The sequence below is a fragment of the Peromyscus californicus genome, unplaced genomic scaffold (assembly GCF_007827085.1).
Source record: "Peromyscus californicus insignis strain IS unplaced genomic scaffold, ASM782708v3 Scaffold_22__1_contigs__length_63687245, whole genome shotgun sequence".
NCBI classification, from domain to species: Eukaryota; Metazoa; Chordata; class Mammalia; order Rodentia; family Cricetidae; genus Peromyscus; species Peromyscus californicus.
Genome location: NW_026294525.1, coordinates 59,857,870 through 59,871,806, shown reverse-complemented (window position 1 = coordinate 59,871,806; position 13,937 = coordinate 59,857,870). Strand labels below are relative to the sequence as shown.

Sequence of the window (13,937 nt, the reverse complement as noted above, 5' to 3'; positions counted from 1 at the left end):
CACAGACAGAAGGCAGGCAGAGAATGGATACCTTGATTGGCAGAAACAGGACTAGCTCTATAGACAGGCCAGTGGATGGAGATGTGAATAGATGGAGACTCTTCAGAAATTACTATCACAGGAATTTCTATCATTCCTATCATGGGAATTTCATAACATGATTGTCTTTGCTAAGTGATCTAACTCCTTTTCACTACTGTACCCAATCCTTTGTGTCGTTCCATCTGCTGATCATGACCCAGCTCTACTGTCCCACCTATTCTGGTTGTGCAGGCGACAAAATGTAAGGTCTCCCTTCCTTGTTAGTCATTTAGGCAAGAAAAACTTGAAAAAAATAAATACAGCTAGATACAAATATACCAAATTTACTTATTTGGAGAAATACGAAAAAGACCTTAAATTTCTCAGCTAAATCTTTAATACACAGATCTAATTTGCAGGTAGCACAACACTTAAAAAGGCAGAATTTAGGGCTGGAGAGATGGCTCAGTGGTTAAGAGCACTGACTGCTCTTCCAGAGGTCCTGAGTTCAATTCCCAGCACCCACATGGCAGCTAACAACTGTCTGTAACTCCAAGATCTGACACTCTCACACAGACATACATACAGGCAAAACACTAATGTATATAAAAGAATAATAAATAAATTTAAAAAAAAGGCAGAATTTAGTAAATTCCTGTAGCCATTATAAGTCCCTATATATTGGTAAATGAAATAAATAGGTCTCTGAAAGTTTAAACAGAAAAACATTCCCATTGTCTTAGTGTAACATCAGATTGTAAGAAAACCTAAGAAGGAAAAAAGAAAAATATATGGTAATAAAAACTTACAGAAGATTTACTGGAGAATTCCTCAACTGGGTGAGGTAGCACATGCCTTGAATCCTAGCAGAGTCAAGAGATCACTGTGCATTCTGGATACCTTCCAGACTACCCAGTTAATTTTGGGCCAGCCAGCACCACATAATGAGGCCCTGCTTCAAAAGCAGTAAACAACGTAACAAAGAATTCCTGGCAGGTAGGAGTGTTCACTGTTCGCACCTGAGGGCTTGAGTTCTGTCCCCAGAACCCAGCCCACCCTCCACGACCACCACCTCTTCCTCCTCCTCCACAACGAGGACCACCACCACCACCACCACCACCACCACCACCACCACCACCACCACCACCACCACCACCACCACCACCGGGGGAGGGGGGAGGGGAGGTGCACAATGATGTGCATCAGTAATCTCAGAACTACTACAGACAGGGACAAGAGAATCCTAGAATGTTTGCAGGCTAACTAGCCTAGCCTATGCTTCACAGCAGCAGAAGGGAAACATGTTGGGGACTATTATTTTAAGGTGTGTTACTTTTGTCTATGTTGCATTTGTTCAACTCTGTGAAGCTGTGTTACTGTGCCTGTCTAAAACACCTGATGGTCTAATGAACTGTACGGCCAATAGCAAGGCAGGAGAAAGGATAGGCGGGGCTGGCAGGCAGAGAACAGATAGAAGGAGAAATCTTGAAGAAAAGGAAGAAGGAATGAGAGAGGAAGGAGGAGGACTTCAGGGCCAGCCACCCAGCCACCCAGCCACCCAGCCACCCAGCCACACAACCAGACACGGAGTAAGAAGCAGAGAAAAAGTATACACAAATAGAGAAAGATGGAAGCCCCTGAGGCCAAAGGTAAACAGGATAATTTAAGGAAAGCTGGCAAGAAACAAGCCAAGCTAAGGCTGTGCATTTATAATTAAGAATAAGTCTCCATGTGTGAATTATTTGGGAGCTGGGTGATGGGCCCCTCAAAAGAGCAAAAACAACCAACAACAGAAACATCCTCCTCAACAAGGTGGAAGATGAGAACATGTTCCAGAAATTGTTCTCTAATCTCCACATGCAAGCCATGTCGTGAGCATGCTCAATTCCCACGCCACTAGCATTCTCTCTCTCTCCCTCCCACAAACACACACACACACACACACACACACACACACACACAACACACATACACACACACACACAACACACATACACAAAAAAATTTCTATAAAGCTATTCATGGAAAAAAACTAAAGAAATCCTTACAGCAACAAGACACTGTAAACTGAAAACAGAAGTTCAGACTCTTGAATTCAAGTCATAATAAATAAGATTCCAGGCCTCACTAAAGACCACATTGGTAACCTAGGAAATTAAAATAAAGGAAAAATCTCTCAGAATACCGACAATCAATGTAAGTGACAGTGAAGGGAGAACCAAGAAGAGAATGCTGGTTAGTAAGTATGCCTGAAGAAGGAAACAGAACAATCAAGTCAGTAACGCGCTACAAGAACTATGCCTGTGATCCCGGCATTGGGAGGCAGAGGTGGCCAAATGAACAGCCAAGGACCACCCGTGACGGAACAGCAGGCTGGAGGCCACCTGAGCTACATGAGACCCTGTCTGAACCACCACTCAAAAGTGCTCCCCTCGCTATCCACAAACAAAAGAAGGGGCTCTTGAAAGGCTCTCTAAGTGGCAGGATTGGAAAACCAGGAGCAAAAGATGAGAAGCACAAGACTAAAGCTGCTCGTTACAAAATTGAACCTCTCGGAGTTCAAATTTGTGCAAAGTTATCATCACCCCAGTAAGAAACAGTACTAAGACACAGGAGACAAAGCCAGATGAGGAGGAGACCTGCCTTCCAGACATCTGCAAGTTACAGAGTCATAAAGAAATCAAAAAGTCCTTAAAGAATAAAAACAGGAGGGGGATTGGGAGGTGTGAAGGGAGGGGAGGCTGAGGTCAGGATATAATGTATGAGAGAAGAATAAATAATATGTATGAATAAAAACAGAAAAAAAAATAAATTTCCCATGGATGATGTACTCTAAAAACCATGAAGCAGCAGCTTTGTATTCAAATAATAAAATTTTAATAATTAATAAATCTAAAATTTCTATAGCCAAATTTGTCAACCAATTATGAAAACAAAGTACATTATTACACATACAAGAACTTAGAATGTCTACAACCTAAAGCACACAGGCATGAGTGCACACACAAGTAAGTGTAATAAAAAAGTTTTAATTAAAGCTATACTGCTAAGGGCTGGGAATGCAGCTCAATGTGGTACCAACCCAACATGCACAGTGTCTTGACTTTTTTTAATAATCCTATTTATTTACTTATTTATTGTGTTTATGGATGTGGCTGTGTATGTGCCACCACACATGTGTGCAAGTCAAAGGACTCAGTGTCTCTTCCATCTCGTGGATCTCAGGGATTAAACTCGGGTAACCAGGCTTGGCCATAAGAACCTTTACCAGCCGAGACATCTCACTGGCACCCCAAAGCCTTAAGTTTCATCCTGAACAACAGAATAAAATGAAAGGGTTAATAGTTCTGCTTACTTCTGAGAAATGAAGGGACACTGGATACAGACAGTAAAAAGGAAAGCTTGTACTCTTTGTTCTATGTACAATTGCACTGTTGAAGGTAGGGTTTTTACTATGCACAACTGTATTTAATAATTTTAAAGGAACACAAATGAAAGTATTTCCACTAAAATATCAACAAACAACACTGGTTCTGTACACTTTTCCTATTAGTCACGTAACGACTGCATAATGAAATTTCAATCAATGATAAATCACACATATTGGTGATATCCCATAACACAGTGGAGCTGACAACCTCCCATTACACCACAGTAGTGCAGTTCAGCACAGCACAGCACTCAGGGCGAACTCTATCAGAGATATTTGTCAATATTTAACATCTAGACCAGCGGTTCTCAACCTGTGGGTCACAACTCCCTTGGGGTCAAACAACTTTTTCACAGGGGATGTCTAAGACCATCAGAAAACACAGATTTTTACATGACTCCTAACAGTAGCAAAATTACAGTTATAATGCAGCAACGAAAATATAATCTGATGGGGGGGGTGGTCACCACAACATGAGGAACTGTTTAAAGGGTCTCAGCATTAAGAAGGCTGAGAACCACTGGCCTGGACAGAAAGGTAAGTTCTTAATTGATGGAAAACTGGATTAAAACTTTTGCGTTCCAAGTGGATTAGATAGGATTTTTTGTTGGAAAGTTTGTATTGGTTTTGGTGGTGGTAAGGGTAGTTGTTGAGAAACAAGCGATGCCCTTGAACTGGGGCTCCTCCTCCCCCGCCTGTGCTGAGCTATCAGGCAATTATCACCATGGCAGCAGTTATTTTCAAAATGGCTCCTAAGCAGCTCAAGGGGCAGTGAGATGGCTCAGAAGTTAAAGGTGCTCACCTCCAAGCCTGACAACCCGAGTTCAACCCCAGTACCCCCATGGGAGAAGGCAAGAAAGGACACGGCCAAGTTGTTCTCTGATCCCACATACAGCACGTGTGCTCACAGTCACACACACACACACACACACACACACACACACACACACACACACACACTTTTTTTTTAATTCTTTAGGGGGTCGGGGGATGCTAGAAAGATGGCTCAGCAGTTAAAAGGGACTTGCTGTTGCTCTCCCAAAAGCCCTGGGTTCAGTGACAAGCACCTATGTCGGCAGCTCAGAACTACCTGTAACTCCAGCTCTACAGACCCCAGGCCTTCCTCAAGTCTCCAGGGCACCTACATACACAGCATATAGACACATACAAATCAGATAAACCTTCAAAAAAGAAAAAGTTAAATATGCTCACCAATAACTCAAAAGCAGTATGCACATCGTTGCTTTTCTCAAAAGTTACTTTACTTTTTAATTTTGCAGTGTACAATCTTTTTTTTTTTTCTTACAGGGCTGGGAACCAAACCCCGACCCTCAAGTATGCATGCCAAAAGCTCTCAGGCTTGGCCAGCATGCCTGTCCTCCTGCAGTGTGGTTACTGCTAACTGTACCTTTAAAAGAGACTTCAAGCACCGAGGAAAGCCAACACTTTGAAGCTTCCATGAAATGTTTTTACATATGACTTTCTTCTGGAAACCTTTAGGCACCTACGGGCTGCTAAACAAATGTACCCTGAGGCTGTGCGAACATCATACCTAAATAACACAGGTGACAAACGTCATGTGGCCCCATGCAATGGAGGAGGATGGTAAATCCGCAATGTACAAGGGACAGAGCAACCATAAATATGAAGCTGTGGCTGGGGCACAGTATTTTACCAAAGACTATTCTTTCCCTTTTTATTTTGAAATAGGAAATACATTAAAATCTCTACAAGAAAGCTGGGCTTTCCCTGTAGTAGGACTTACTATACTTGTTTGATCCCCAGTACCATAAGAGAGGACTTACTATAATTGAAATTAGAGATAGTTTACAAGGATACCAATTATCTGAGGACTGTAAAGGTTTTTAGTTCTCTGATCTCCTACAGAACTCAAACCTTAATAAAAAAAAAAAAAAATCACTGCTGCACACTGGTATCCTGAATTACATCCTGTCACCTCTCTTTAATCCTGTACGGTGCATGCTCCCAACAGCTATTCCAGGAAGTGTTGGACTATCGGCTATTTATACATGGACAAAATCTTTAAAATAGCACTGTCGGCTAACTCTGCATGGTTCCAGACCAAAAATACTATTTTTAAGAAATGGCTAAATTAGTTACTTAATTTAAAATGCACTCTAAAAATAGTATTTCTTGTCACTTTGTTGTGGAACCAAAAGGGAGTGCCAATGTTGTACAGTCACAATGTAACAGGATAACAAACAAGTTCATCTTTTACAAACACTGAGTTGGGGTGATCTTTGGGTTTGGGGAGGTTGGTTGGTTGGTTGGTTGGTTGGTTGGTTGGTTGGTTGGTTGATGAGACAAGGTCTCACTACATAGCCCTGGCTGGCCTGGAACTTGCTATGTAGACCAGGCTGAATTCACAGAGATCTGTCTGCCTCTATGCTCTACTACTGGGATTAAAGGTGTGTGCTATACCCAGCAAAACTCGGTTTCTAAGATCCAAATATTTTAAAAAGATCTAAATACTCTTATCCTAATGATATCACCAAGAAAATGTCAAATGATTATATATTAAATTAAAATAGTTTATAGCAACATCTAACCCTGACTGTATATCGATTATTTTAAAAAACAAGTTCACCATTTATTATCATATATTAACCAATATATCCAGTATATCAAGCCCCAAAATAAGTGACAAAAAAGTAAAAATACTTCCTTCATCAATACTTACATGCACTGTATTTTAAAATCCATTCTAATTAAAACTCTATGCTACCAAAACAGTAACTTGCGAAAGCAATGCGCATGTCCTACGGCAAGCAAATAATTTATTGCTTATCCTTATGAATATCTTTAAAGGCACTTCTTTTTTTTTTTTTTTTTTTTTTTTTTGGTTTTTCGAGACAGGGTTTCTCTGTGTAGCTTTGCGCCTTTCCTGGAACTCACTTGGTAGCCCAGGCTGGCCTCGAACTCACAGAGATCCGCCTGGCTCTGCCTCCCGAGTGCTGGGATTAAAGGCGTGCGCCAACACCCGGCTAAAGGCACTTCTTAATCTCCAGTCTTTAGATGTGTATCTTGTATATCATAGTGTTAGCAAACAATTCCAAGTCACTGCTTCTAAAAGAGTCTCTAGGAGTTTAACTGACATATATTAATATGCAGAAATTGCACTCACTAGGATATTCACTAGCGTTAGAATATTCACTACTAGAAAAAGACTAAGACAATCCTAAAGTTCCATCAAGAGGGATAGTTAAATCATCTATCAATAAAATAGAAAACTAAGACTATTAACAAGCCTTTTCTTTACATAAGATATGCAATGATCAATTTTCAAGTAGTAGAAGTTTAAAAAGAGAAATATACAGACCACAGCATTTACCATATCAAATGACATGTTTATGTTTAACATATATGTACAAAACAAAACCCATCTAGAAGCTACCTTCAGAGAGGAAATTGTATGACAGAGGGTACATTTCATGCCCCTACAATTATTAAATAAACATGTTCTTTATTTTACAAAATACTTTTTAAAAATATTTATTTTCATTTTCTGGGTATGAGTGTTTTGCCTACATGCATCTATGTGTACCACATCCACGGATGGTGCCCATGAAAACCAAAAGAGTTCATGGGGTACCCTGGAACTGGAGTTACAAATGATTGTGAGCCACCATGTGGGTGTTGGGAATTAAACCTGGGTCCTCTGCAGAGTAGCCAAGTGCTCTTAACTGCTAACCCATCTCTCCAGCCCACAAAATACTTTTTTTGGAATACTAATTCATTTCAAAACCTGGTGTGGTTCCTTTTACAGTGTTCTACAAACATCGGTTTTCTCTATCAATCTATCTCAGACTCAACTGTAAATAAGTACAACTGAGATGACTGTACACAGTCTAAAATATTTAGTGTTTGCTGCTTTTCATATAAAGTTTGCTGACTACTGCTTCTATCAAAAATACATTGAAAAAATTATTTCCCTTAGGCCTCAAAAATAGTTTTAGAAAGTTTGTATTACAAAAAAATAAGCTGAATAATATAAACCAATGTTTACCTCATTTACTAAATGCTAAAAATACTTTTTTACCATAAATCTGTAATATCAAAAAAGAATTCCTAAAATACATGAGTGCTGACATTTTCTAAGCATTGCTATAAGTAGCTATTAAAAGCACAGAAGACAGAATTCACAGTCTAGCAAAAACCGGTCTGGTCGAAGAGGGAAAAATGCTTACTATTTCAAAATAACTCCTTCTCTTTTCAACCCCTATTAAAAGAAACTGTAAGGTGTGGTAGTACGCACCTGCAGGCTCAGCTGTGGCCTGTAACAAGGAGGATGGTAAGTTCCAGACCAGCCTGGGCTACATAGCAAGCCTCTGCCTCAAAATGGAGGGAGGCAACTAAAGGTATAACGTCTTTGGGGGAAAAAACTATATAAACACAGAGAGACGGACAGACAGGCAGGCAGACGGACTGACAGACTGCCTGACTGACAGCTGACTAACTGGAGCTAGAGAGATGGGAAATAGCTAAGCTGCTGCTATGCCTGCCTAGCCTCACAAAGCCTTGGGTCTGACCTCTACATTACCCAGGTGTTGGGGCTTGTGCCTATATCCTAGCACTGCAGGGTTGGGGAAGAGATCAGACTTTCAAGTTTAGGTTAGTCTAAAATCTCTACATCTAGTTAATGCTATAGAAATGTATTCAGTCACCTATCTCATATAACATCACCATTTCACAACAGTTACCGGGGATGGGGGCGGGGGTGGGTGTGGGGGGCTGGGAGCCAGGCCTATTAGTGCACGCCTTTAATCATAGCACACAGAAGGTAGAAGCAGATGGTTCTCCCTGATCTGCATATAAGTTCCAGGCCAGCCAGAGCTACATAGTAAGACTTTGTCTCAAAAAACTATGTGTGTGTGTACACATATATGTATAATATGTGTGGTTTTATGCATGTATATATGCATTATATACTTTATGTGTATTACGTGTGTATGTATATATGTGTGTATTATATATTATACATCCATGTGTGTTAATCATATGTGTATATATACATACATATGTACATGAATACATGTAAGCATATATTATGTATTGTGTATGTATGTACACATATATAATTTCAATCTGTTCTTAAGGTTAAGAGAACATGTTTCCCAATTTGTGGCACTTTTAAACTTTCAACAGTTTGGGTTTGTTTCCAGCAAGGTCTCATCATGTGACCCGGGCTGGCCCTGAAGCTGTGTTTCTCCTGCTCCTGCCTCCCGAGTGCCCCCCCCCCCACAGCTAACCTAAGTTTTGATTGTGTATATACACCCAACTCTCCAGACAGCGAAGCTGACAACTTATGAAAGACTGTGGCATCGTTTATCGTGGTACTGCATCCACAGGAGGAACCAACACAGCTGAGGTCACCTAGTGAAAATGGGAAGACTTCCGGAAGACAGCAAAGAGCTGGGTATCGAGGTGGGAACAAGAGTTGCCCAGATACGGAAGGATAAGGAAATCAGGTCAACGGCAACCCCATTCTAGTTAAAATGTAGAAGAATGTCAAACACGAAAGACTTAGGTCCTAGAAAACATAGCCCAATGCTACAAAAGTAAATCACTCAATGAACTGGGAGGAAGGGTCAGGATCTCGTTGCAAATGTCTTTGAGGCCAAATTAAGGGACAAAGAGGAGATCTGATGCTGTAAGACATAAGAAACGTACCATTTTCCCAAACAAGATAAAATATACCTGACTTTATTTTCAGGAACTTGACAGTGGTAACAACTTGGATCTTGGTCTACAGTGAGACAAGACTAAAGGCAGACACCAGTTCTGCGGCTGTGCAAAGCAGGTAATGGCCTCCAGCATGTCACAGAATGAAGGGAAGCCAGAGGAAGACAAGCAGCTGTGCACAACAGGATTCTCGTGTTTTCGTTGGGCTGGGGACTCAATTCGGAGCCTTGCGCAGGCTCCAAGCTTTACCCTGAATACCTCCTCCTCTGCACTCCTTTTTTAAATGTCCTTTTCATGTCATTTTTTCCATATTTCTGGTATGGGTACATTTTTTTTTTCATGAACGAAGTGTTCAGAATAAAATTGCCAAAGCTAGAGGCAAACGGCCTTTTTGGCTTGCTTCTCATTAGGAAAGAAAACGTACCACAAAAGATAAGAATTCCTACCTGGACTGCAGATTTCCTAAGTGTGACAATGGGCTCAACGACCTCTCCGAGCTCTGAGTTTCCCGTCTGTACAAGAGGAAGTTGAAGTAGATGATCTAAAGTTGTTGACAGCTGGAAAATACTATTATCACAGAGCTAACCACCTCTTCAACCTCCAGAAGCCACCAATAAATGCAAACATAATCTATAAAGCAACTGTGAAAACGCCATTCCAAACACTGTGCCTACTCTTCGTCCATATCTACCCACATGTTCTTACATCTACTTGTGACGGATTTCATGACACACTGAAACACTCCTCGTCTGAAACTTTTTTTTTCCCCCATTTTTTGAGATTGGGTTTCTCTGCGTAACCCTGGCTGTCCTGGAACTCAATCTATAGACCAGGCTAGCCTTGAACTCACAGAAAAAAACTCAAACTTTTAAGAGCTCTGGCAGCCATTTCCCTTTCAATTACCACAGTGGTTCTCAACCTTTGGGGTCAGATGACTCTCTCACAAGGATCACATATCAGATATCCTGCAAATCAGATATGAACATTATAATTCATAACAGCAGCAAAATTACAGTTATGAAGTAGTAAAAAATAATAATAATAATTTTATGGTTTGGGGTCACCACAACATGAGGAACTGTATTGAAGGGTCGCAGCATTAGGAAGGTTGAGAACCACTGCATTACTAAGTACCTTTCAAAAATATGAATCAAAACAGGAACTTTTTGTTTTAAGTCTTGGAAATCCAACTCACATTAGTCAAGTTTTCATACATAATCCTATACTGTGGAATCAGGTTTTTCTGACCCTTTTAATGAAAAGAAATTTTTAACAATATTCTTTTATCAATCATAATTAAGTGTTCCTAAATAGAAAAATACTGTCTTCAGACTTGTCACTATAAATTTTTATGCTCAACTTTTTTTGAGACAGGGTCTCACATACCCCAGGCTGGATGGAACTTGTATACAGCCAAGCATGACCTTGAACCTCTGATCTTCTCGGCTCCACTTCCTAAGCATTAGGATTACCCCACGTTCAGTTTATGTGCTGTACCACCCAGAGCCGTCTGGGTGCTAGGCAAGCACTCTGCCAACTAAGTTACATCCCCAGCACAATGTGGAACTTTTGACTAATAAACAAAACATGTAATACTTCTCACTCATACTAAAAACTTCTAAAATATCCTGGGCTGGAAGCATAGCTCAATGCAGAGTACATGCTTAGCATTCTCTAGGCCTTAGGTTTGACCCAAGTAATAAATGTGGGCCAACAAGATGGTTGAGCAGGTGAAGGTACTTGTCTGATAATGCCAGCATCACAATTTTAATTCAATCCTCAGAACATATATAAAGGTAGATGAGAATCAAAAAGTTGTCTCTTGACCTTCAAATGCATGCCATGGCCCACACAAACTATTTCTTTTTTCCAAAGGGTTTCTCTGTGTAGCTTTAGAGACCTGGAACGAACTCTCTGTAGACCACACTGGCCTTGAACTCACAGAGATCCCTCTGCCTCTGCTTCCCAAGTGCTGGGATAAAAGGTGTGTGCCACCACCAGGCTCAAAATATGTCTAATAAGTAAATTTTGGGTCATTAACTTTAAGCCTGTTTTTTTTTTATTAAGCACTTATTTACTTTAAATGTTCCAAGGGAGAGGGTGCCCACATGACACATGTGTGGTGGTCAAAGAACAATTTTGTGGGAATGGTTCTCTCCTTCCACCGTGTGTGTCCCCGTGATCCAACTCAGGTCTCCTGCTCGGCAGCAAGTCCTTTTACCCCAGCAGGTGCCATCTTGAGGGCCCAAGCCTGACTGTTTTCTTTAAAGGGGATAAATAGTTTTCCTTCCAAACAACAAAATTAATAAGCAACAATTTTATTAAGGGGAAAAAAACCTTGGGAGAAATAAGCCCTTATAATCATAAAATATGTTTTCAATACATGAAATGTTAAATATTTGAGGAGACACGTTTTCCCTGATTTAAACAGTATACAATGTATACATGGATCAAAACATCATTTAGTACCACACAATTATGTAAATCTTTATGCACCAATTAAATATAAAAAGGTAGAAAACCCAGACACGTCTAGCATTTCTAGCCTGCTATAAATTTACACTGCATGATATAGCCTATATTAAAATTCTCATTCTGAAGGGCTGTGTGTAAGCTATCACTAGAACATAAGCAAAGGCTTTTCTACTGAGAATTATTTCTTCCATTATTCTAAAGATCTAACAATTTTTTGTTTATATGTATTAGTGTATACACACATACACACACACACACACACACACACACACACACACACACACACACACACACACAATGTTTTATATGCCAGAATCATTTCTCTTTAGCAGGCTCACATCTCTCTTGCACCTTAAGAGAGCATCAAGCATCATTCATTTTTCCTGAGCTTACAAAAATAAAATGTGAAAAGAGGTGAACTATAATTTACAATGATCACAGGGTAAAAATCCTTTACTATATAAATCTGTATCACAGTAGAGAACCATCACTAAAATTTTTTGTTGATTAGTAATGAACATAAAATAATCCCACTACCAGCTCACAAGAGATTTGGGTGTTTAGTGTTAGTGCAAATCCAGGAATCTGGACCAAACACCTAATCCAAGAAAAAATAAAATAAATAAAACCTACCATCATTTGTTTTACATGGGATATACTGGTCAGAACTAGTCTGGGTTTTTTTGTTTTGTTTTGTTTTGTTTTGTTTTGAGTTGGGGGTGTTTGTTCGGTTTTGGGGTTGTTTGTTTTGTTTTGTTTCTCAAGACAGGGCTTCTGTGTGTAGCTCTGGCTGTCCTGGAACTCAATCTGTAGACCTAGCTGGCCTCAAACTCAGAGATCCTCCTGCCTCTGCCTCTGGCTCTAAATGGGTTTTGTTGTTGTTGTTGCTGCTGCTGCTGCTGCTGCTGCTGTTGTTTTTAAATTCTACTTTGAAAATACAAAAACTGGCCTTATTTCATTTATTATTTATTCTAATTTACCAATTTCACTCAGAGAAAACGTGTATTTGGTTTTTTTTTTGTTTTTTTTTTTTGGTTTTTCGAGACAGGGTTTCTCTGTGTAGCTTTGCGCCTTTCCTGGAACTCGCTTTGGAGACCAGGCTGGCCTCGAACTCACAGAGATCCGCCTGCCTCTGCCTCCCGAGTGCTGGGATTAAAGGCGTGCGCCACCACCGCCCGGCTAAATTTGAATCAGACATACTAAACAAATAGAAGCAGTCAGGCACTGGGCTTTGTTGCAAGCCCAGCCATTCAATGCAATTCAGAAGCAGAATATTTTTAACTTTTCTCAAAGTTTCCAGGCAAAGTAAAAATATTTTAAATTAAAACTTTGTAAAATTCTAGATGAAGTATATTACAAAGTCAGCAGGGAGGGGAGGAGGACCCACCTCAATTATTTTGTAACAACAATGTCCAAATAGTAGCACTGGATTTGCTTTCCCCAAACATCCCAGTAAAGATGCCCACCAATTTAACAAGTAGAGTGGATACTCCAAAGACAAAGTACAAGTCAATTATAGTACCCTACAGACCCTGGCAAGCACTCAAGGACACACCGTAATTAAAAGAAACAACTCCTTCAACTGAGTGGCTTGGCCTGTACAGTTGTAACTGCAACAGTAACCATCATCCTTGAAACCCGGACAGTACTTGTCATTTTCAAAGCACTGTATAGGAAACACTTCATACAGTTGTGTTGTGTGTTTCCTCTTATAAATTAGCACATACACTGCCTACTTTAATGCTGGAGTTCTCCACACAACCAATCAATCAAATTACAGTAGTGTGAAGAAGAAACCCTAAGAAGCACTTTCAACTCCAAGGTTGTGGGGACAATCTGCTTTTCAAATATGCTCCACTATGATCCTAAAAACTCTCTTTTGTTAGAGTCGGAGACTGTCTTTCTAAGTTACAGAACCTAAGGAAAAGGAATTCCTTCCGGGATGGGACCAAGGAGACAACCGGCTTTAAACCCACCATTCCCAGACCAGGAGCGGGTTCCACCCGTCCTTTTCCGGTCCGAAGGAGACATTCTCGATGCATTATCCAGCCTGTCTTTTACTAATGGAACAATCCATAAATGCTTCCCAAGGGAGTCCTATAGATTCCCTCAACTCCTAAGAACCGGTGGTTCAGACGCGGTTCTGTCAATCGGTTTTTTGTTCTTGATGGTCTAGGTTCTCGATAAACACTACCAAAGCACGCAGCCATTTGACAAGAGGATGGGGAATAGAGGATATAATACTCAAGACTTCTTCCTGAAGAAGAAAAGAAAAAGGTGGTGGCAGGTGTGGTGGCATACGCCTATA

The 13,937-nt window shown here is 40.3% G+C and overlaps 1 protein-coding gene across 5 annotated transcripts in view; it reads right to left on the bottom strand.

Moving 5' to 3' along the window:
• The window catches only part of Cdk19 (cyclin dependent kinase 19), a 128,718-nt gene that overhangs the window by 113,527 nt on the left and 1,254 nt on the right, over positions 1–13,937 (bottom strand). For 2 of the 5 annotated variants that reach the window (XM_052751455.1, XM_052751453.1), the window contains exon 2: positions 9,601–9,666. The exons of the other annotated variants lie outside the window; for them this stretch is intronic. In XM_052751455.1, coding sequence (XP_052607415.1) covers positions 9,601–9,666 — 66 coding nt within the window. The remainder of the gene's footprint in view (positions 1–9,600; positions 9,667–13,937) is intronic. 5 annotated transcript variants of the gene reach the window in all.